The sequence below is a fragment of the Chionomys nivalis genome, chromosome 3 (assembly GCF_950005125.1).
Source record: "Chionomys nivalis chromosome 3, mChiNiv1.1, whole genome shotgun sequence".
NCBI lineage: Eukaryota > Metazoa > Chordata > Mammalia > Rodentia > Cricetidae > Chionomys > Chionomys nivalis.
Genome location: NC_080088.1, coordinates 16726579 through 16751497, shown reverse-complemented (window position 1 = coordinate 16751497; position 24919 = coordinate 16726579). Strand labels below are relative to the sequence as shown.

Below are 24919 nucleotides of genomic sequence, written 5' to 3'. Positions count from 1 at the left end.
CATGTGTCTGTTACAGTTCTCTGACCCCTCATAGATTTTTTTAATGGAGAGTTTGAGACTTCAAAACTGTAAAAACAAATAAATAAAATGTGGCTTTTTCACACATTATCTTCTCTTTCTTAAATTACAATTTGACTCTTGCTGTATTACTATTTTTTTAATTAATACATAGGTCTTTCTTGTTACAAGCGTGTCCCTTATTATTCTGGCGTTTATCTTGCTCTTATTTTATTAGACTCATCATGACACAAATATATATTTCATCAACATGTGAATAATATTGAAAAAATGAAAATATACTCATAGTGTATATAAAGGAATAGATATGTAATATTTATAAAATAAAATGTATTTTTGAGAAAATGCAATATTAAGTATTTATTTATTCATCTTACAATTAATTTTGACTACATTCCAACTGAAAATTACTTTCCTGGGGTTTCTAGAGAGTTTACCCCTTTTTCCAAGATAGCTATTATTTATTATAAAGTTTTTTTACCTTATTAAAATATTTAAAGAAAAACAAATTTCACAAGTTTTGTTTTGCTTTAAAAATTGAGGAGTTGAATTTATAAATTAATTGAATAGCTATATACATATTGTTTCATTCTACATTATATTAGGACATATAGAATATCTAAGGTCACATTGTATTTGCTAAGACACTTAGACCTTAATCTCACAATCTCTTTTAATCAAATGTATTCATTAACCCCCACTATTGTTTTCAAGATGTAAGGATTCCCAAGTTGTTGTAATGCTTAATCAAAGAGAAGTTTTTAAATTATAATGCTACCAATATTGCTAGAAAATAATGACCTCTTGTTATTCAGAAGAAATCTAATAATGAAAATTTGTGATTTATTAAAATGTGGAGAGAAGAATCAGTTTGTAGACCAAAGCATAATCATAAAAAATAAAAACTGGCCATGGGTCTGAACACAGCAAAAGAAATGTGACTATAATACATTATTTGATGGAGTACAAATATACTGGTAATATTAAATGGGTTGGAAATCAGGTTAGATATAGCTAAAAAGACAGAGGCAGGTCATAGAGGATGCTGTGTATGTCCTTACATATCTGTCTGCCCTCTATGGGATAATTATAGACTCCTTTGAGGAGAAAGTATTACAGAAGGTTAGAAAGCTCTTACTAGGAGAGAGGTTGGGAATTGTAATCAATAATTGGAACCCAACTAATGGAGAAGAAAATGAATATGAAGGGATATAATTAAGCAGTATATAATCAAAAATGTCATGTTCCACCTGACAACAATGAAGGTTCATTTCCAGATGCCTAGTGTAGAGTCCTTGGTTTCCAGTACAGCACAAGCTAACAAAGTCTAATAAGGTGTGAATTTAAATATTTATGCTTAATTTGGCAATTACACACTTACAGGAGACATTAAAGGGAATGCTATCATTTAAGTAGCTTAACCTGAATTCAGCATAAACGTGCATGCACATTCATTGAAAAGGAGACACAGTGTTTGCATTCCTTTTATGATTATACCTTCCTTAACTCTTGAATTGCCTGGAAAGTAATTCAAGAGTACATCAATATAAATGTTTGGAATGAAATAACAAGCTTTTCCATAAAGTCTTTAAGATTTGAAACTAGATAATTATGGTATGCATATACACAAAGATGTACACAAATCATACATATACTTTTTAAAGTGAAGCCAGTGTTATTTCCTTGCCTTCATCAATACTTCTGTCCTGTCTGATTTCCAGCTCCTCACCTATGAAAATATCCTTACATATTAAAAACAGGGGACATAAATTTAAAAGTCAGTGCAAGGTTACTCCTATAGAAACAATGCTCCCTATTTCCTACTTCTGTAAATTTATGAAAATTATCCATTAACCACAGATTCAAGTTTTATGTAAAGGAGCTCGGAACAATTGAGGCTGGGCGAAAATTATGCCTGTTGCTCTTCTTGTCCACAGTAGATGATAGATTATAATTTATGAGATAATGTTTAATATAATTTGTGGTGAGCCCACAAGTAGTATACAGTGAATGTATAACTGACAGATCTATTTAACTATCCACAGCAAGTGTATACATGCACACCACCTGGAGAACCCATTTTTGCAGAGCTATGGACACAACTGTCCTTTGAATAAGTCACTGTCAATTTTGAAAAAAATCTTTTGAAATCATGACAGTTCTCTCTTCTATAGTATCCCAGCAGTGTATAAACTTATTTTTCCTGTAAAGAAGAGAGACAACTTCCCATACACCATAAAGCTATGGTGCGAAAATGATTCAGTCAATCCTTGTTCTCATAGCCAAAATGTACATAAAAATAGTCCCCCCTCACACTTTCTTTATTAATAATACTCACTGACAGGAAAGGAGCCTCGTATAGCTGGTAGTCTGCTCGACCAGCAAATGCAAGAAGGTGTAAACCACTGGTCTTCTGCTCTTAATTAACAGGGTATTAATATTATACACCAACCCTTCACCTTGGTTTCAACTAACATAAGATCATAGCACAAGAAATTAGCTGTTTATACAGAAAAAAATAAAGCCTGAGTTGCTAAAACTAGCTTCAGAGAGAAAAATTCTCACCTTGGCACCCTACTGGAATCAAAAGCAGAATCCCCAGAAGAGACTTTAACTCAACTAGCTAGATGTTAATGCAAACCAACCCTGCAGGTTAGTATAGCTAGTCATAGGGCAAACTTCACAGGCTTGCCCCCTCTGGGACATAAGGTGGCTTCTTGCCAGATCCATTGGTTTTTTGTGACTGTGAAAATATATTCCTGATACTATTGTCACCACCTATGGGATTGTTAGCTTGTCTGTATGCTTATATGAACTGAGAGCTTTGTGGACATCACGTCTCCTTTTTACCCTTACTCTTAGGCCTTATTTCTTACCGTTGCCCTTAGTCTTACACTTTGCCTTTATCCTGTATCTTCTTCTTATCTCCTTTTCCCCTGATGCCTTATGTCTGACGCCTTTACTCTTATTCTTTGTTCTTATGTCTGACACTTTGCCTTTAGCCTTATCCCCTTATGCCCTTCTTCTCTCTTCTTTAATCTTCCCCCAAGGAATAAAGAAGATGCAGGAAAAACGTTCCTGAGTCAGTTAATTTATTCTTCCCCTCAGATCCCATTCCCAAGATAGTTTTCGCTTGGCACAGAAGTCCTACTCTGAACCCTGAAAGAGTGCTGAGACTGGTACTCAATAGTTCTCGATAAATAATTATATATAAATTACCACATAAAATTTATGCCGAGTTCAAGGAAAGAGGGAAATCTTTGCCTGCCGGGATATTTGATGCTGGTCACCTGGAGCTGAAGAGACTAGCAGTGTTGAGGCTAAATCTTCTGGGAGGTATTTCCTGATAGCATACCAAAACTGTGTTTGAAAGCATCTAAGGTTGTACCTTATCCTTGATGTTGAACACGCTAGTGCAATATTCACACAGATAGTACTGGTTTGGAAGTCATAAAGGAGTCATTGAGAATAACTGAGTTTTGACACTGTGAGCGGTCACAAGAGGCCATTGGTGAAGATTCAGTCCCAGAGGTAATTGAAGGCATTTGTTTGAATGGTCATGCATAGAATTTGAGGCCTGGCAAAATTAAAAGAGCCTCAGAAAGGTTACTTGACAAAGTGATGCCGAATTTCAGAAGAAGATCACAATGTTTTTGAGATGCCAATATAAGGGATGACCACCAAGAACAGCAGTAGTTGTGGAGTGGAGCCAGCTGGACCCTAGAAGATAACATGTAAGTGTTGCAGAGAGTATGGAGACCTAGAAGTGATCATGCCTTTTGGAGGAGCCCAGAAGATTGTGATTGAATCCCAGATGATTGAACACTGAGTTACTTAAGCTTTTGGAGTTTGCTTTCGCTTTTTCATTTTGTTACTGTGCCCTGGTTTTTCCCTCTTGAAGTCACAAATTATTTATTTTATTTTTGATTTTACATGATCCCACAGTTGAGAGACTTAAATTTTAAAGAAGTTATGTATTTTAAAGAGCATGAATTTTTAAAGATGTGGGGTTTTAAAATTTTGAAATATTTTATATTGTGGTGTCAATATTAATGTTAGATATTAGAGATGAATGAGAAAGGCAAGGGAGTGACTAAAAAGTGATGTGCATGTGTGTCAAGTTGACAACGAATCAGTTGTGCTAGACAGTTTTGTGCTAGACTAGTTTTGTGACACTTGACACAAAGTAGAGTCACTTAAAAGAAGAGAGCCTCAATTAAGAAAATCCCTCCATAAGATCCAGTTGATGGAATTTTCTTGATTGGTAATTAATACAGGAGGTCCCACCTATTGGTCCTAGGGTCCAAAAGTAAACGGGCTGAACAAGCCATGGGGAGCAAGCCAGTAAGCAGCACCCCTTCATGGTCTCTGCATCAACTCCTGCTACTTAGTTTTGCCCTGTCCTGACTTCCTTTTGTAATAGACTGCAGAGCCTAAGTGTAAGCCAGAGAATCCCTTTTCATTCCCAACTTGCTTATGGTCATGCTGTTTCATCTAAGACACCATCTTACAATATGTTAGTCTCTGACAAGAGCCCAGCATTTCCTCACTTCTGAATTAAATGTCCCATCTGAGTTCCCCTGATTTACAGATGTGTTCCTCTAGTTATGTAGAGACTGGCTTCAATTGTTTTGGTGTTGGTAGTTGTGTTATAATATATTAATATGGTAAATACAGCTTGAGACGTGGGCCTATCATTTATTAGAAACCAAACTACAGATGTAGTAGAAGAAAAAAAGAGAGAAAAATGAAAGGCTAACAATCAAAGTGTAATCTAACATTATATTAATAAAATAAATACAGCATGGAATTGATCTTAGAGTTAGATGAAGAGGCACTCATGTATTCTGTTCCCCAAATGTGTTGAAACACATCATGACTTGGCAAACAGCTTCAAGACTAATCATTCTACAAGGCACATATGGCTGCAATTCCTTTAAAATTTATTGTTTTTTGTTATCTTATTTAAAAAAAGACAATTATCTAATGTATGTGTATTCATAATAGTGACGATACCTGAATAGAGAGGATTCACATTAGATTGAAATAAACAGAAAAGTACTTAATTTCACACAATATTTATCTTCTGAACCAGTTTGTCTTTTACAATTATTTTTTTTTATTTTGTGCTTTGCACCTTGCTGAGACCTCTGCTGCCTGTCCATTGTATTATGCTTTTCCTACTTTTTTCACTCTTTGTTCATCTTCCTCCTAGTTCTCATTTCCTCTCACTTCCTCTGCCTCCTTCCCCTCCTATTCTCTGCATCTTTTTTCTCTTTCTTTCCTTGCCCTCCTCCATCCTCTATATTTATGTCTCTCTTAAATATGTGTATGTGTGTGTATGTGTGTATTTATATATTTATAAATATATATATATTTCCTTTTAAATCTAGGCATATTTTCATTCGTACTCTAGTATTTAGTTCATGCTTCATCTCTAGCAAGCTATTTATTTTTAAATAATTATATAATTTTCTCCGCACAAGATCTCATCTACAAGCTCGTTTATCTATATGCTTTTTTTTCTGAAGACTAACTGCTTGAAGTGGCTGCCCACACTCTACAGGGTATGCACATTTAAAATATTTATTTGAAAGGAAAAGATAGGGTGTACCAAGTAGAAACATTCAAGACTCTCAGGGGCCCAATTTGCAAGGAAAACTTCTTGTCCTCACTGTCAGCCAACATCTATCTGAGTGAAGCAGCTCAGTGAATGTCTTACTGAACTTCAAGGCAAGCTGAGGGTTTGTTTAGGACAGGTGAGAACTCCCAGAAAGGTAATGATTTCAAGGATTGCTAAGGGGAATTTTCCTGTGCATCACATATTCCAGGAATCATATTACGGCTAGAAATCAGCTGGTAGCTTTCTGAGCGGCTGTGTCAACACTGAAATTCTTCAGCTGAATTGTAAACCAATTCTCTCTATACAACCTGTAGCAATGAATCTTCCAACTGATTTGACATTAATGATTTATATGCCAAATGACCCCACAGATAAGACTGCGATCATTTTGCTGTACTATACGTATACTTTTAAAAATCATAATACAACTATTTGATCTTCACTATTATTATCCAATGATGTCAGATCTAGTGCTTTTTTTCCGGGTAAACTTTATTTTAAAATCCAGTGCTTTCGACGCCAGCCTGGTCTACAAGAGCTAGTTACGGGACAGGCACCAAAGCTACAGAGAAACCCTGTCTCGAAAAACAAAAAAACAAAACAAAACAAAAAATCCAGTGCTAACTATGTAATCATGGTTCTATCACTGCCTCATTGTATTGATTGTTTAAAAGTAAATGTGTATCATACCCATAGTTGTCATCATTTCTCAAACTTGAGGACATAATAATAGGTTTTATAGCAAAACAAAAATGAAGTACTGATTTTTCTGACATTGATGGTTGTTCACAATTCAGAAATATTTATCAAAAAGAAATGAGTATTTCCACTTAAGTTATTTTAAGCAGTGAGCTAGTCTTCAAATAAAATTCTAAAATTACTTTGTTTTGATTATGTCTATCATTGGATAAAATAAATATGTAGAATTCTGTATGTTCTGATGTCTAAACTATTTCTATTAAATATCTGTTTAGGTTGATCCATCTCCATCAAAAAGAAAAATTTTATTGCAAGTAACCATAATCAATGTTAAGGAAAACTAAGATTTGATTTCAGCTTATATTATATAGGAAAGGAAATAGAAAACTTAAATGAATTTAGTAAATGTAGAAATGTAGTTATGATTTCATACGGACCTGATATGTCTACTGGAATGTAATCACTTTATCCAGATTGCCAAGAAATTTTATATTAATGAATTAACTTAATCCACAGTCTACACCGCACTGCCATCACATTTCACATGTTATTATGAGATGAATTATACAAAAATAACAATGATGTAAATTGTAACACCAGAATCCTTGCTTCCTTATCAGATGATTTAATATAATAATCATATTTAAAATGAATAATTTTATACCTTATTTGAGTAATGTGATTAAGCTTTGCAAATGTAATTTCTAAGTCAGTTCACATTTTTACTTTTTTCAGTGTTTATATGCTATTGAAATCATCAGAAGACCTGAAGATAAGACATAATTTCTTTGTTCATAGACATAGGTTTTGGCTTTCAACTTGGTCATCTCATCTTGTAATAATGCACTGGAATGCATTATATGACTTTCAAAAGTGGCAAAAATTATAAAATATAAGCATAAGCAAATAATGGGATGTAGTGTTGGCTTAGTGGTTCAGAGCACTGGCTGCTCTTTCAGAGGACTTATCTACAATTCTTAGCACCCACATGGTGACTTACTATCATTTTTAACATCATTCCAAAGATGTCCAATGCAGTCATATGTCTGATGAGTGCAAATGAATTAGTAAACATTTATATCAAAAAAGGTAAAAATCTTTGGAGACTTTTGACATCTGCCCTATTTGAAATGTATATTTAGATTTTATATTTTAGTTCCTAATAAAATATATAACAAATAATATTTTAGCTTGATAATTCCCAATAATGTAAAATGGAAATATTTGCAAGTGTCAAAATCTGTATTAACGGGACATGGGCATGGCTCGGTGTATAATCTTTCTTACCACCATTCTTTGAGACATACATAGCGAAAAAAAAATGACTCCCTAAGGTTGTCTGTTGACAACCACCCTCCCTCTATGGCATGAGTATGCATGCAAGATTACATATACAAATAAGCAAATGTAATAAAAATAAAAATATATTGGTCAAGCTGAGAGATAAAAGTTTATATTATAGTACCTAAAATTGGAGAAAAAGCAAACCAATTAAAAGAGCAAAAGACAATACTGTGATCTAGTTTTGTGGGTGTCACATTAATCTGAGCAGCCTAGTAATTGGTCTTAAGAACATGCTATAAAATTTTTAGTTAGACTACACTTCTGTTGGTTTACACTGTAATATAAGAATGAACATGTTCTTAATAATTTCAGTGTTATGTAAAACATAAGCAGTATTATTTTTCCAACCTTGAAATTTTCTTGAAAATAAAATTATGGCAAATATTAAGCAGCCTTTTTCAGTTAGCAACAACATCAGCGAGGGAACTAGAAAACTCTCTTCTAGTATGGAAGTGTTTCTATCTAAAGAAACTTAATAAAGGGATTTCTGCTAATATGTTTGCTTTCTACAGTGTGTTAAAAATATGTGTTGCTACCATATAAACAATTTAACCATTCCTTTAACTTCACTTATAATTTGCAATGAATGGTGCTGATTATAGCCTACAAAACTGTTTGAAGTCCAGATACCAAGTAACCGTAGAATTTAATCAATCCTATATGGGACATTTCCGTTCTATTTCTATCTATCCCCAAGGCTTCAGGAAAACTAGAGGAGCAGGGAAGAAAACTTCTAAGATATAGATTGGGCAAGATAACACATGACAGGACTGTTATACTCCTGAATTCTCAAAACCTGATAACCTGCCAAAAGAAAAAAAAAACAAAACAAAAAAAAGAACATTCTATTTCCATGTGTAATTCTAAGGCAAGAGCAAATATATAGGACAGACATATGAAAAGCAAGAAAAAAGGTGAACCAATTAGTTATCCCATACAAAACAGCTGTGAAAACACACATAAAAGTAACATTTGAACTGAGTAGGTTACATTAATGAATAAGTAAGTATTGTATACATATATGTATAAAATAATAATGGCAAAAAGCCATAAATATGAAGAAAGATGGGGAGAGGTATATGGGGATTGGAAAGAAGAGGGAAGGGAGGAAACTTGCTATTATGTTGTAATATTTAAAAAAAGAATTAAAATAAAGACCGCACAAGATGTCACATGCCTCATTTGATATTCACTTACAAGACAAAACATTGCAGTAGTAGGTTATGTATTGAAAAAATTATTCTGTCTATAATAACAGAAAGGCAATGAGATATAGAGAAATAAATATGTCCTTCAAATTAAGAGTTAATATCTATAAGTCCATCTTTGGGGATTCTGATCATAAATATTATGATATTCTATGTAAGATTATGATCTGTGTATCAACTCTCATAATGGCAGACATGTGAGGTACTGTGTTTAGTTACTGAGATGCATTATCTTGCTGGGCAGTGGTGGTGCACACCTTTAATTCCAGCACTCAGGAGGCAGAGGCAGGCAGATATCTGTGAGTTTGAGCTAGTTCTAGGAAGGTTCCAAAGCTACAGAGAAACCCTGTCGTGAAAAACAAAAAAAAAGAAAAAAAATGAATACCTCTTATTTTCCTTGTGACAATGCCTTATAATGCTTACCTGAGCACTATTCTGAAGATATGCAATTGTAATCAAACCTCTAACTACTGCCTCTCTATTTGGAGATTTTTTTTTTTTTTTTTTTTTTTTTGGTTTTTTCGAGACAGGGTTTCTCTGTAGCTTTGGAGCCTGTCCTGGAACTCCTTTTATTGACCAGGCTGGCCTCGAACTCACAGAGATCCGCCTGCCTCTGCCTCCCGAGTGCTGGGATTAAAGGCGTGCGCCACCAACGCCCGGCTCTATTTGGAGATTTTATATCTATATCAATATCGATATCTATCTATCTCCCTTCCCTCTTCTTTCCAATCCCCATATACCTCTCCCCATTTTTCTTCATATTTATGACCTTTTGCCATTATTATTTTATACATATATGTATACAATACTTACTTATTCATCTAGATAGATGATAGATAGATAGATAGATAGATAGATAGATAGATAGATAGATAGATAGATAGAGAAAGGAGGAAGAGAGTGATCAATGTATTAACATATTTATATTATATGTAGTACTTTATCATATACCCTTTAAGTGCATGCAGATGAGCACTGAGTCCCAGCACCGGCTTTCCTTTAATACTGAAGCAGTACTGTGAAAGTCTGTGACCTGTTTATTGCAAACACTGCATTTCAGCCACAGTTTCACCATGACCAGAATGTGCAGCGTGTACAATCTTGCAATGTAAGTAGTTTGAAATTGAGGAAGCTTAATTTTGAAATTGAATTGTTCATGGAAATCTATTTTCATACTCTATAGCTGAAGCAGTTTCTCTTCATAAAATGTTTTATAGTTGTTTGAAGAAATTAAGTGTAGTTAATCAGAAAGAACATTATGGTTTGACACCTAATTTGAAAGCCCTGTCTTGAAACAGTGAATGATGGCCTATGGAATTACATAGGCCAATAAGAACCCAAATAGGAAATCCATTTATGCTAAAAGTAGATTTCAGTATGGATTAAGTCAGTGCTGCTGTGTCTTTGTGTGAGACATATTTCCTGCATTATATATGTTCGCTAAAATACACAATTCATTGTTTAACAGGTTGAGAAATACTAAACTAATAACATGGTGAATTATCCAATTATATATAAGAAAACATATCACTGACCTTAATTCTCTGTGAAAATCGAAAGCAACAATGAAGATTCAAAGCACTAAAAGACAGTGGCAAAATATTGTTGGTGCAGCGTTATGATTGCAACTCTTTACTCTGTCCTTTGTCCTTCAGTTCCACCAGTCATTGTGATGCCGCAGAAGTCCTTCAATGCTACTGCAGAGAGAGGAGAAGAAATGACATTAACTTGCAGGGCCTCAGGGTCTCCAGATCCTACCATCTCTTGGTTTCGGTAAGTAAAGGACCCATGTCTTCTATGTGGTGTTCTTGGGCTCACAGAGTAATATTTGAAAGTACAATTATACAGAAAGAAACAAACATTGTCTAGGCTCATTTAAAATATATATTATCTAACACCAAAGAATCATATCTGAAATCAGACATACGAATAACATTTTATAGACTGTGTGGGTTTTATTGTGGAATATATGTATACATAAACATATCTAGTTGTTTCCAGGACAGACTCCAAAAAACCACAGAGAAACCCTGTCTCAAAAAACCAAAAAAAAAAAAAAAAAAAAAAAAAAACATATCTAGTTGTAACAAAAACTAATAAGAAAAGAGAGCTTTCTTTGGTCCCGTTTTTCTATTTGTTTGTTTTGTGCTATTCTAGTTTGACTGTTTTTTATTTCATTGTTTAAATGCCTGTTTGCTTTCTAAGGAGAAAGGGGAAGAAAGGTTGTGAAATATTATGAGAAGGGAAGTAGGGAAGACTTGGCAGGAATTTAAAAAAAGAGAACCAAAATAAAAATATATTGTATTAAAAAATATATTTTTAATAAGATAAAAAGAAAAGCAAATAAACAAGGAGATTTTAGAAGGAGAAAAGGTTAAGGGAATGATCTAACTGTTTTATGTCTCATAAATAACAGAAATAATGAAACAAGCTCTAAAAATAATTGACTATTAGTGCACTTGTGTATGAATGTGCGTGTGTATGAATGTGGGTGTGGGTGTGAGACAGTACTGGTGTGTACATACTATAGCATATTTATGGATATCAAAGGACAACTTTCAAGATCTGGTTCTTGTCTTTCACTGTGGAAACTAGAATAAACTTTGATTTCCAAACTTGTTAGTACTTTAACTCAATGAGGCATCTTGCCTGCCTCAGGTGGTATTAATTACTGGCTAAGTATATTAGATTGAATAGACAAAGAGTACAGCATGTGAGCTTGTCGTAATGTCCCTCAGGGAAAGATTGACAGAGACCACTTACTGGAGCTACAGATGTATGTTTTGTTCAACGTTGGCCCTGCAGCCTTCTTACTGACTGAGTCTATGTTTTGCTACTGGAATAAAGTCTGTATTAAAATGGATGTTTTAGCATTCTTAGCAACCATATTGTTTGAATGCAACATCACTTACTATTATATGAAAGTAACTGCATATTTTCTTTTTGTACTACATTATAAAATAATTATATATATGACATTTCAAGAAGTTATTTTTTAATTTAAAAAATTACTCATAAAAAGAATAATTATTCTGAAAACTATTCTTTAATTGTTTACTTCTGCCTATTATTTTCAAATGTGTTTCAATTCCATTGTTACCAAGAACCTTTTTATTGTTCTCTATTATCATTGACTGTTGCTCAAAGGAATAAATTGAAGAGAATAAAGCTTTGCCGGGCGGTGGTGGCGCACGCCTTTAATCCCAGCACTTGGGAGGCAGAGGCAGGCGGATCTCTGTGAGTTCGAGACCAGCCTGGTCTACAGAGCTAGTTCCAGGACAGGCTCCAAAACCACAGAGAAACCTTGTCTCGAAAAACCAAAAAAAAAAAAAAAAAAAAAAAAAAAGAGAATAAAGCTTCAAAAGGCCAATCTTGTACGTAAGCATTAGAGCACAGTTTATGCGGCTAAGGATTTGGCTTAGTCACTTAAGTGCTTACCTCATAAGCATGTGTCCTGAGTTCGATTATATCGACATGAATATTCCAGACATGCTGGCATTGTTGTAAATTTAAGGATAAATAGGTGGATATATTAGGATCATAGAAGATCACTGGCAAACCACTCTAGGATAAGTGATGAGCCCAATGACAATGTCAAGAAGCAAATGACAGCATTCCTGAATGTCATACCCTATATTATACTCTGGCTTCACAAATACTTAATATATAAAATATAATACAAAATATTAATACAAAATATAAATATGAAGTTTATTGCAGGAACACTAAGATCTTTAAAAATTGTTATACTTATAAATGGCAATCTGTAAAAAAAATATCACAAAGTAATTAGTATTGAATGAAATAAAGGAAATAGAAAGGAAAGGACATGACTGCTCCTAGGTACAGCGGGGAGAAATTTTATGGTAGGAAAGGATATTCAGAGGCAAGGACATCTGGAAGAGTCTACTTAACTAGACTGATCTGGGTCATGTGAAAGATGTGGAAGAAGGAGGAGAGAGAAGATAAGAAAGAGGGGACCCAGATGCAGCAGCCAGGACTCCAAAGGTACCAAAGGGAAGGGCAGGTAATCAAAATGTCTGGATTATACAGAGATGAGTTTCTGGAGGAAGGCAGAGCAGCCTCTGTGTTGGAGACTTCAGAGGAGAGAGTGGGCTATGTAAAGTGTATCCTCTAAAGGGTAGGGACCGAGGGATGTTGGGAGACTCTGGTGTGGCCAGGTCAAATTTTGATATGTTAAATAGGCACCTCTGCTGTTTGTCCTAGGTTTGAAACTTAATAACTATAGTCTGTATATGCAAAGATAAAATTCACAATATTTAAGCTTTGTAATTTGTTTTAAAAGTAACAATATCCACAACAATTTTTATTGCTCTTTAAACAAGTTTTGATAATAGGATTTTGAGATCTTTATCTTGTTTATAATTTTATCATAGTAGTTTTCAATAAGCTTAATATTTCTACAAACAAGGTGAATGGAACTTATTTATGCAGATTTTAATTCTTGGTAATAATATTTTACTCTGATTGTACATCGGACATTAGCATACTAACCCAAGGCAATCACGTATCTCAATGAGTGCTGGATTCCAAATAATAACTTGAGTTCATAGTATATCTAACTGAGTCACAGAAAAGTTCCTATGTCATTCATCCCCAAGAACAAATAATTATCTAGACCATTAACCTAATGATTATACATGTCCAGAGGTATTTAACTTCTGTTCTTAAATTTCTTGAAAATTATTTTTTATACTTTTTGGAAATAAAATTATCATAAGAACTAAAATTAATCAAGTCCAGAATGTTTATATTTCCTCGTCTGTATGCCTTCAAATACCATTTCTTGGTGATAATGGAGAATACTTAGAATCCAAACAATTTTTTTGGTGCCTGATTAAAAAAAAATGTATTGTAACATTTGTAGAGATATATTTATTTTACTGAAAATTTTACTTGATCCCATTTATCTGTAGATATAGCATATCAAAACTTTGAAAATAAATTCTTGTAAACACTGGGAAGTGTAGTTAGATGCACTAAGGGATCCAGACAACCTGCTAAGCAGAGATGGTACACACAAGTGATATGATAGGAGCCCACTGAGTTAGTATCCACAGGCTACTGTAAGAAAACACATGTATTAGATGACTAAAATAGCAGAAATGTATTTCTCCACATTTCTGGAGGCCTGGTATCGAAGTTCAAGGTACCAATGGGACTGGTTGCTGATGAGGACTTTCTCCCTGCATCCTGATGTCCACTTCCTGTTACAGCATTTCCACTGCATATAAATGCAGCTTTTTAATTTTTTTGTTTTTTAGATCATAGGTTCTTTGATATAGAGAGATGGCACAGACATGGGGACTTTAATTCTATCCATACAATCCACGTAACAGATATGTGTTTGTATTTTCGTGCTTGTAAAACCAGTGCTGGAGAGGAGGAATAATGTCATGTGGATTTATGGAGCTCACCGGTCAATCAGACTTCACACACACACTATCCATCAGATGCAAGTGTCACTTATTCAAACACAAACTTGTTTTATTTCTTTAATTTTTGAAGTCTCTGTTTCTAAATTGGCTCACTTAAAGAGTTAAGGAGCCAACATTCAAATGGAGACAGGAGGAGTTGGGGAAAGGAAGAATAATATCAAAATATATCATATGAAAATTTTTAAAATAAAGTATTCACTAGATTATGGTTTTCAGTCTATTAACTAGGTGAATTCTATTGATTTTCAGAGTAAATACCACAATGCATTCTCTTAAGACTCCCCTATTCATTTATTTTTGAGATCAGCCCTCTCTTGGATGTAGATTACTGAAAATATTTTCACATTCTGTAGGGTGCCCTTTTGTCTTATTGCAACTGGCCTTTGCCTTCCGGAAACTTTTCAGTCTCATGAGGTCCCATTTATTAATTTTCAGTCTCATTGTCTGTGCTACTGATTTTCTATTCATGTAATTGTCTCCTGTGCCAATGTGTGGAAGACTACTTTCCACTCTTTTCTATCAGGTTTATTGTAACTGTATTTTTGTTAAGGTCTTTAACACAGTTGGATTTGATGATAAATATGGACCTATTTGTGTTCTTCTACATGCTGATAACCAATATTGCCAGCACCATTTGTTGAAGTTGCTTTCTTTTGTCCATTGTAGAATTTAATCTTCTTTGTCAAAAATCTGTTGTGCATAGGTGTATGGATTTATGCTTGGGTCTGATTTGATTCTATTGATCTACCTGTCTGTTTTTATGCCAATACCATCCTGCTTTTTATTACCATAATTCTGCAGTATGGTTTCAGGTCAGGAACTGTGATACCTACGGCAGCTCTTTTATTGTATAAGATTGTTTTAGTTATCCTGGCTTCTTTTCATTAAAAAAAATATAGTAATCCAGTTAAAAAGAAAGCATGTACAGACCTAAACAGAGAATTCTCAGCAGAAACACTTAAAGAAATGTTCAACATCCTTAGCCTTCAGGGAAATGCAAATCAAAAGACTCTGAAATTCCATCCTGCAGCTGTCATAATGGCTAAGGTCGAAAACATTAATGGCAGTTTATGCTGGAGAGGATGTATAGCAAAGAGAACACGCCTCCATTGCTGGTGGGAGTGCAAACTTGTGCAGTCCCTTTGTAAAGTAGTATTATTGACTTCTCAGAAAATTGGGAATCAATCTACTTTAAGACCCAGCTATACCTCTCTTGAGCATATACCTAAAGCATGCTCCATAATTCCACAAGGACACTTGCTCAACTACATTGATACCAGCTTTATTCATAGCAGACAAAACCTGGAAACAGCCTATATATTCCTCAACCAAATATTGGATAAATAATGTGTGCTATACCTATACAATGGAGTGTTATTCGGGTATTAAAATAATGACATCATGAAATTTGAAGGCAAATGGTTGGAACCAGAAAAAAAAAATCACACTGAATGAGGTAATCCAGACTCAGAAAGGTGGTATGTACTCACTCAATAGATATTAGCTGTAAAGTAAAGAATAACTATGCTACAACTCATGAACCACAAGAGACCAGGTAATAAGGAGGACAAAACAGGGATGCATGGATATCCCTGGGAAGGGGAAATTGGGTGGGGATGGGAACTTGAGGGATCAGGTGAAGGGTTGAATGGAGGAGAGGAGTGTTGAAAGAGATGACTGGGAAGGGAGGGGGCATTCCGATGAAAGGGAAACCCCCACAAATCTACAATAATGACCCCAGCTAAGATTTCTAGTAATATTTAATATATAATATGAACTGGCCTTCTCCTCTGATCAGATTGGTGACTACCCTGGTTCTCATCAAAGAACCTTCATTCATTAACTGTTGGAAACAGATGCAAGATTTACAGCCAAACATGACAAGCTAGGGTATTCTGCTGAAGAGAGGGAGGATGAATTGTGGGAGCCAGAGGTGTCAAGAATATCACAACAATACCTACAGAAACAGCTAACTTGGCTCGGAGGAACTCATACAATCTGACCAACATTCAGGAAGCCTGCATAGGACCAAACTAGGCCCTCTACATATGTGACAGATGTGTAGTTTGGTCTGCTTGTGGGACTCCTAACAACGGGAGCAAGGGCTATCCTTAAGCTTTGGCTGCCTCTTAGGAACCCATTCCGAATAACGCATTACCTTGTCCAGCCTTAGTACAAGGGGAGGGGATTAGTCCCACTGGAATTTGAGAATTTATGCTTTGGTGATACCCATGGAAAGCCTGTCACTTTCCTTAACAGAAACAGAGAAGGAGGGATTGGCGGGGAGGGGGTGGGTAAGAAGAGAGGAAGGAAAGGAAACTGTGGTTGGAACATAAAATGAGTAAATAAATTAAATTAAAACAAAAAAAACCTCTCATATTCAGATTCTGATGTCTTATGCATTACGAGGATTAAGAAGCTGATTTAGCCTCTGCATGCTCAGTAATTCTATTTTTGTGCTTGAATTGTTAAAGGGCTACTCTGTTTTGTGAAAGAATATTTGACAAAGGTAATTAAGAGAAGACAGTAATATTGCTCACAGTTTGAGGTTTCCTTCCACTGAGGGATAGCAGGGGAACACGGAATAACTGATTCAATTACATCAGCAGACAGTTCTGAATTTTTCGGCCCAGCTACCTTTGTCCTTTTTATTCTGCTTAGAATTCCAGCCTTTGGATAGTACTGTTGGACTAGCCAGCTACACTTTTAACAACCTTAATCTAAAAACTCCCTCACAGATACACAAAGATTTGTTTTGATGGTAATTCCAGATTCTTCCAGCTGAGAATCAAAATGAGTATATCTCCCCGTACTATTTTGTGGCAAAGTTGAAAAGTTAACCTGGTTGTTTCTTATTCAAACTATCTGAACCAGCTTTTCATCACTTTTTTTGGCTAAAGGTTGTACTATAAATGCTTTTTTATTGTTGTGATGAAGGGCTATTCAGGTGATTTCTATATTATTCAGTCTTTAATGACATGTTTTTATAGAAATGTGTTCATGGTTTTTAATTCCATGTAAGAGCCTAGCATAATTCATTAAACCTTGTTACATATTTAATTTCTGTATTGCTTCAGTGTTCTTGCTTCTTTTGCCTTGATAACTTCACAATTCATTTCTTGTTCTATGCCCTTTTCATTCATTCTGTCTATCTGTCTCTGTCTCTCTATGTTTGTCTCTCTCTCTATATATATGTGTGTGTGTGTGTGTACAATTTGTAACATAATGAACTTTTAATTTGCATTAGCTTCAGTAAATATTGCTTCTATTTTTGTTATTTTCTTTTTGTGTACTTTGCATTTATCTTCCTAAACAGCATCTTTTCTAAGGATGCTGTTTCCTTTCAGTCTGTGGTTATGTTTAACTTCAATTTTTTATGTCGTTTGTTAGTTATATTAAATACTTGCCAGTTAACAAATTATTTAATAACATTTTCCAATTCACTGTTTCTTCTATTTCAGTGCATGCTAGTAAATATTCTGTACCTTTAAAAAATAGACATAGAAATGTGTAACCCATTTCTATTTCATAATGGTTGCTATCTGTACATATTCATACATATGACCCACTTTTTATTAATAAGTTTTTGGAGTTTTCTATATATTTTTTCTAACTATTATTTAAATTTGCATATAAATATGCACATTTCTACTTCCATTTTTTACCATTGTAGTTGACATTTTGAAGCAATATCTTCTCTATTTAAATTCTATTCATTTCAGGTTCAAACAGCAAGAATATTTCATGGGTTTGTTTAGCAATAAGAGGACAAAATAAAACATTATTTTAATTCTCTTTTCTCCTGCCTACTCTTTGTTATGTCTTCATGCTTTACAATTTGCATTTCTATACCCTCAAGTTCTATGGTCACATAAACAGTATTCACTAACTACAGGAAGATTTCCATCATCTTATATTTTCATTGCTTATATTTCAGGTGTGTATTTTGAAAATGACTGTGATGTCTCTGACGTTATTGCTGTGACTTATATTAATATAATTCCATTGAAAGATTCAATGGTATATAAAAGTCTTGCTGTGTTTCTTTGTAGGAAGGATTTTAAAATAATTATCTAGAATTTTTATGTTGAAATTTAAACTGATACAGAAATATTAATATTCTCCACCACAGAAAGATTCTGTCGATGGGCCATAGTATCAATTCAGCTCACAAATTACCAAATATAATTTAGAAATAGAAATACACAAAAAGGTAAAGGGAAAATAAAATGAGCAAAATGAAATAAAAATATAAGTTAAAAGAATATATAAAGATATTTTATAATGTGGGATGAAGTTTTAAAATATTTTATGCTTTTAAAATATAATAGAAAATGTTAATAGCCATTATTATTATAACTACATAAATTTTGTAGGAAATATATTTCATTATACAAATAAATTGTAAAATAATAATTATTGATTGATAACTATGAGAAAAAATTGTTCTCTTTACTACCACATTAATTTTTATTGATGATACTTATATGGAAAATAAATTCATGACATTTCTATTGCTTCTTATGAAATTAAATGAATTCTCACAGAAAATGTGCTTATGTCATCCACATGTGTGTATAAATATGTTACATGATTGTATATTAACTAATTAATAAGGTACAAAGTGAGTTAAAAGCCAGTAATAAAATCAGTATTTTATAATATTGTATAAGTTGAAGTCATATATTTTCATTATTTGATTAATATTAAGATTTCAACTTCAAAATGTCATTTTTATCTTCAAATGAAACTGAATATCAAGTATTGTTTTATACATTTGACTTAAGTTTTCTTGAACAATAAAAATGTATTTTGACTGAACTATAGCAATCAGTTTTACTGGCCATAAAAATTGCATATTATTAGATAGTGAATATCAACTTTTTCATTATTTATTTAGAAATGGCAAGCTAATTGAAGAAAATGAAAAATACATTTTAAAGGGCAGTAATACAGAGCTCACGGTCAGAAATATAATCAACAAAGATGGTGGTTCTTATGTCTGCAAAGCCACAAACAAGGCAGGAGAAGATGAAAAGCAGGCCTTCCTTCAAGTCTTTGGTAAGTATTACAATGCTGTGGTTATAATGTAGTATTCATTAAAAGGAAAGGAAGTCAAAACCAATCTTTGCTCTGCTATTGGATGGAAACTCTAAACTTTCCATATATTAAAAACCGACAACAATGAAGATTAAATAATAAAATTTTAGACAGAATTATCTTAAGAAGTATATATATAATATGAAAATTCCATAGGATTTTGACAGATAGTAAAAAGAGAATTTGTTTACATTTTACCCAATGAGCTATATATAAAATCATACATCTGTGAATAATTATCTTAATAAATCATTGAAGGACACATTTTGGAATTAATTTTGCATTTGATAGCTTCAAAATTTCTCATGTATAAGGCTTGAGTTCATAAACATTTCCAGTAGCTATAAGCAAGTGTCTTACCATCTTTAAAAGACATTGTTTCAGAATTATTCATATTGATCAAGAGACATACTGCTTTCCTGAAGCAACTTTCTTAGCATATAGCTTAGTAAAAAATATTGATTTTACTCTCATTATCTTGACAACTACAGAGAAAATCGCTCAAAAACTGTGGCAACTAATGTTAAACAAGTTTTACAAAAGGCCAGGGTTCTGTTTCTAATACCCACAAGATGCCCCAGTACTGTTTGTAGCTTCAGTTCCATGTTATCTGATCCCTCCTTCTGGCCTCACTGGGTACTATCTGGGTGTGTTATATAGATATGCACCCACACCAAACCACCAATAAAAATATCTCTGTTTTAAAAAAGTAAATATATTACTAAAATTTAGTGAATTTTAACTACCTTTACATATGCCATAATCAAATTTTTATAATAAAAGCTACACAAAGGAAAAATGTGAAATATATGGTTAAGAAAAGTATATGCTCATTCTATTGACTGTAAATATTTTTCTTACTTTGAATACAAGATGAATAATGAAACTTTCTGCCATCTGCTGTCTGTAATTTTAGCTGCTGTATATGGAAGCATTTACTGAATGGCAGAGACCTACATGATATCTATATTCCCGTAGGATGATGGGAAATTTTGAAGAAAACTGATGAAAACATAAAATTTGAATAATAACACATTCCCAGATTAATGTGGGATAAGATTAGTCAAGTTGCATTGAATAAAGACTGCCGTTTAGGTTAGTGGGGTTTTTTTAGTTTCAAATTCAGGTCATGATAAACCGATAGGTACAGAAGTCTTCAATGATAAAAACAAAAGCCAGCATAGGAACTCCCTATGGAGGAGAGGGGAACACATGGGTTTGAAACTTTTAGAAATATAGGAAATCCTTAGATTTTTCTAAACTGATTTCTCTTTTAAAATATTAACTCTGACATTGGCCAACCTAAGTAAAGATTCCTTAGTGTAAAGTAAATATTTAGAAATAACAATGAATGAAAACTAAACCAAAACAAATCAAGCAAGCAAACAAACAAAAACCACCTTTAGCTCTTCTGTCTTTTCTGTTTCTCCAACACATTTTCATTTTTCTTTTGGCTTGGTTTGGTTTTAATTTCTCCAAAATTTTCTTTTCATGGGGGGCACTGCAATGCTGAATGGCAAATATGGAGGAACTGAGAAATGAGGAAAACTGGGGTGCATGACGTGAAATTAAAAAAAAAGAACAGTAAAGATATTATATTTAAGACAAAAGAAAACAAATGCTAGGGAAATACCTCATCATCATTTCTTCTTTTATGAGGTTGTTAGCGTATGAGAACAGAGAGACATATTAGGAAACATGAAAGGATGCATAAAACATCACATCATTCTTGTCATCACCTTGTGAGGACCACTCACAAAATCTGTGTTTATTTTGAAAGATAAAATATATCTAAAAAAGTTAAAAGGAATAAATGTAAAATATGTTAAACTTTATCCATGACATTCCTGATATTAGGGATCTTATTTTTGATATTAAGAAAAACTTAATTTTATTTTCTAATTAATTATACTGATAGTGTTTTACTCTTAAAGTTATGTGTACTGACAACATACACCAGGATTTTAGGATCTCATCGATTTTATTTTGCAAATTAGGAAAGAAAAAAGAGAGAGATAAAGAAAGGAAAGGAAGGAAGGAGAGAGTGAGAAAACGAGAAAGAAAGGCTGTGTTTTAATTAGACTTTCTTTTGCTATGAGGAAACACAATAACCAAAAGTAACTTGGGGAGAGAATGGATTACTTCCTCTTACAAATCAAAGGTCACACTCTATTACAGAGGTCATGAGCTCAAAGCAGAAACCAAGAGGTGCTAACTAAAGCAGAAAGCATGGGACTGGGGAAGTAGAAGCAGTTAACTGGCTTGCTTAGCTTTCTTTCATCTACAAGCCAGGACAGCATGCCTTGGGTGACCCCACCCACAGTGAGATATTTCCTCCCACAGTCACCATCAATAAAGAAAATGGTCCTCAGGCTTGTCTACAGGTCAGTCTTGTGGAAGCAACTAAGGTTCTGTCTTCTCAGATGAGACTAGTTTGTGTCAAGTTGATAAAATCAATGCAAAACAGCGGCAACAAAACAAAACCACCAGAGAAATTAACCAGGGCATACAGGTAACACAAAGTCCACATATTAAAGCATGGTGCTATTATGTAAATTGTGAAGGTAGGTATATTTTATTATAAAGAAAATGTAATACCAATATACTTAATGTTGTGTAATATGGGATTATAGTTGTGAAGAAATAGTTTAATGTTTACAGTACCTTTTCTCATTCTGTGACCATTTTCCTCATGTTGTGGTGACATCCCATAAAATTATTTTTGTTTTTATTTCATAATTGTAATTTTGCTGCTGTCATGAATCATAATGCAAATATCTGATATGCAGAATATCTGATATGCAACCCCAGTGAAAGGATTGTTCATCCCCCACAACCCTGCAAAGGACTTACGACTCACGGGTTGAGAAACACTGATCTAAAGCTATGTTAAAGTTAATTACAGTCCCAGTTAGTCACTTGTAATTGCATGCAGAAAAATGTTTTAACATTGCTTTTTGTCATGGAAAATTTCATGATTATTTCTAACTCTACACCTTAGGTATAAATAAGTATCATTTGTCTACTTATTGAGCTCATTAAAAGTTAAAATGCAAGAAATGACTAAAGAGATGCTATAAATGTGTTCATTTGTGTTTGGATACTTACAGATATATGTCTTTAGTAGGAGATTTCAATTTTGTGGCTTTAGGAAAAGAATGTTACACCAAATTGGCAAAATTTTGAAAGGAATTACGTTTTATACTGATTTATAAGGATCTGCATTAATTATTATAATAAAAAATAGATAAACATTATTGTCTAGAATTTTTCCTATTCTTATTTGAATTTTTTTTTTTTTTGGTATTTTAGAAAGTAAGTTGTAACTGCTGTGGAGTTAGTCATCTCATACCATTCAAATATGTAGTGATCTAGTATGGAATTTTCATTGTGAAAAGTAACCTTTCTGGGCTAATATCAATTGAATAATATGTACAATTTTTACAGTACAGCCGCATATATTACAACTTCAGAATGAGACGACATCTGAAAATGGTCATGTCACACTCATCTGTGAGGCAGAAGGCGAGCCTATTCCAGAAATCACCTGGAAAAGAGCAGTGGATGGAGCCACATTTTCTGAAGGGGATAAGGTAATACTGCTCTTTCTAGAGGGAAAAACACAGATGTATACAATTTACCAACTTATTCAAACTAAATAAATGACTTACTTATTAAACCTACTGTAAAGTCAGTTTAAAAATGATTTTACAGGAGAAAAATCAATTACTATCACCTAAAATGTATTTTATAAATTACAAAGTTCTAGGTTATTAATATTACATTTAAAGTGACTTTCGTGGGGTTTTTGGTATACACTGAATTCCTAAAAAAACATAATGATAGTTTAGATACAATCTTCTCTGTATAAATAAAGTCTTAAAAACTGTGGCGATCATTTAGCCTTTACTTTTCAAGCATGTTTTTATGCATAGGCTTCTGAGTTCATGTAATGAAATCTCTAGCAAAAAGGTATCAGGACAAACAGATACAGCATTTTGATGAGCTTTCACGACAAAGGATTGAGGTTATACAGAGTTTAAGTATTACCATGTACTGTACTACATGAGTTTCTGTTATTGCTACTCATATTATAATTTAAGTATACACAAGAAACAGAGACATGATGTAGAACAGAAAAACCCAGGAAGGGGTAATGGCATTACTGGAATTGGTATTTAACATCTCTAAAAATATTTTGGTAAAATTATATGTATTGAAGTAATTTAAATGAATTCATACAACATTTTATGTATGTGTATATATATATATATATATAAATAAAATTAGTGAAAGCACTTTGGCTTACTAATGTGATCATAGGAAAATTAGTAACTACTTAGTCTACAATACACTTCTTGTCCTTTCTCCTGACCCTGTTGTATTCAACAGCATATTATAATCATAATTCTAAAGGAAGTCAGTTTAGTTCTTTTCTTATTTAAAAGAATGTGTTAATATTTTTCCTGTCATCCTCTCGATGACATTTTTAACAGTGTATAACCCTTTAGAAAATAATTATGTACATTCACTAGGTTTGTTTTATATGTTCAATTAAAAATAAAAGTATAAATTGTTCATGGCCACCATCATCTTTCAGAAGCATTACAGACTTTTCCTTAAAAATTTCCTATCTCAAAAAACATAAGGATTGGTATGAAAGAGGAAGGAAGTCTAAAATGCACTGATGTCGACAACATTAGTGAAAACATAATCAGATAATCTAAAATGATAATAAATTGTTTCAGTTTAGCATATTTCTGTGATTCAAGTAATTACGCTCATACCATTACCCTTCTTAGGAGTTTCTGTATATACCAAATTCACTTATTTCTTTATGTTTTTCTAGCTAAAAATTATTCTTTTCTCCATGTTATCTCACTTTCTTCCTTTGGCTGAGACTCTCATATATACATGCTGAACATGAAGTATCTATTATTTTGGTACTTTCATCGATAAAGTAACATCAAGTAAACAGAAACATCTGATATTTACTCTCTCAGCTATGCTCCAAGCTGTTTCAAACCTGCCACCCAGAAATTTTTTCCATAGTAGCTGTGGAAAGAAATCTCTTGTTTTTTGATTTGATAAGCACTATTATTATTGAAGGAAACCTTTCTTAAAAGCTTAAGTTAGAGTCAAAAAAGAAAATGTAAAAATGTAATTTTTCATACAAATTCATACAATAGACAAAGAAATTAATCTAATTTCTATCATGATATTTCTAAAACCATTTTAAGCATTTTGACTTATTATCTATGTATCATTATATCTCTTTCCTGAAAGTATCCCTAGTTTCCTCAACAGAAAATACACATTGAATAATTGAAATGATCTTTTAGGAAGGCAGGCCATTATTTTTAAATTTCATTTTTTACAGATATACCAGCTCAGCTTTGCCAATAGCATTTGGATTATTTAATGAAAATATTTCCATGCTTACAGAAATCATCATAACATGTAGTAAA

At 33.2% G+C, this 24919-nt stretch overlaps 1 protein-coding gene across 2 annotated transcripts in view; it reads left to right on the top strand.

Moving 5' to 3' along the window:
* Positions 1-24919, top strand: part of Ncam2 (neural cell adhesion molecule 2) — a 403308-nt gene that overhangs the window by 225633 nt on the left and 152756 nt on the right. For both annotated transcript variants that reach the window (XM_057765379.1, XM_057765380.1), the window contains exons 6-8: positions 10548-10665; positions 19252-19412; positions 22899-23044. In XM_057765379.1, coding sequence (XP_057621362.1) covers positions 10548-10665; positions 19252-19412; positions 22899-23044 — 425 coding nt within the window. The remainder of the gene's footprint in view (positions 1-10547; positions 10666-19251; positions 19413-22898; positions 23045-24919) is intronic.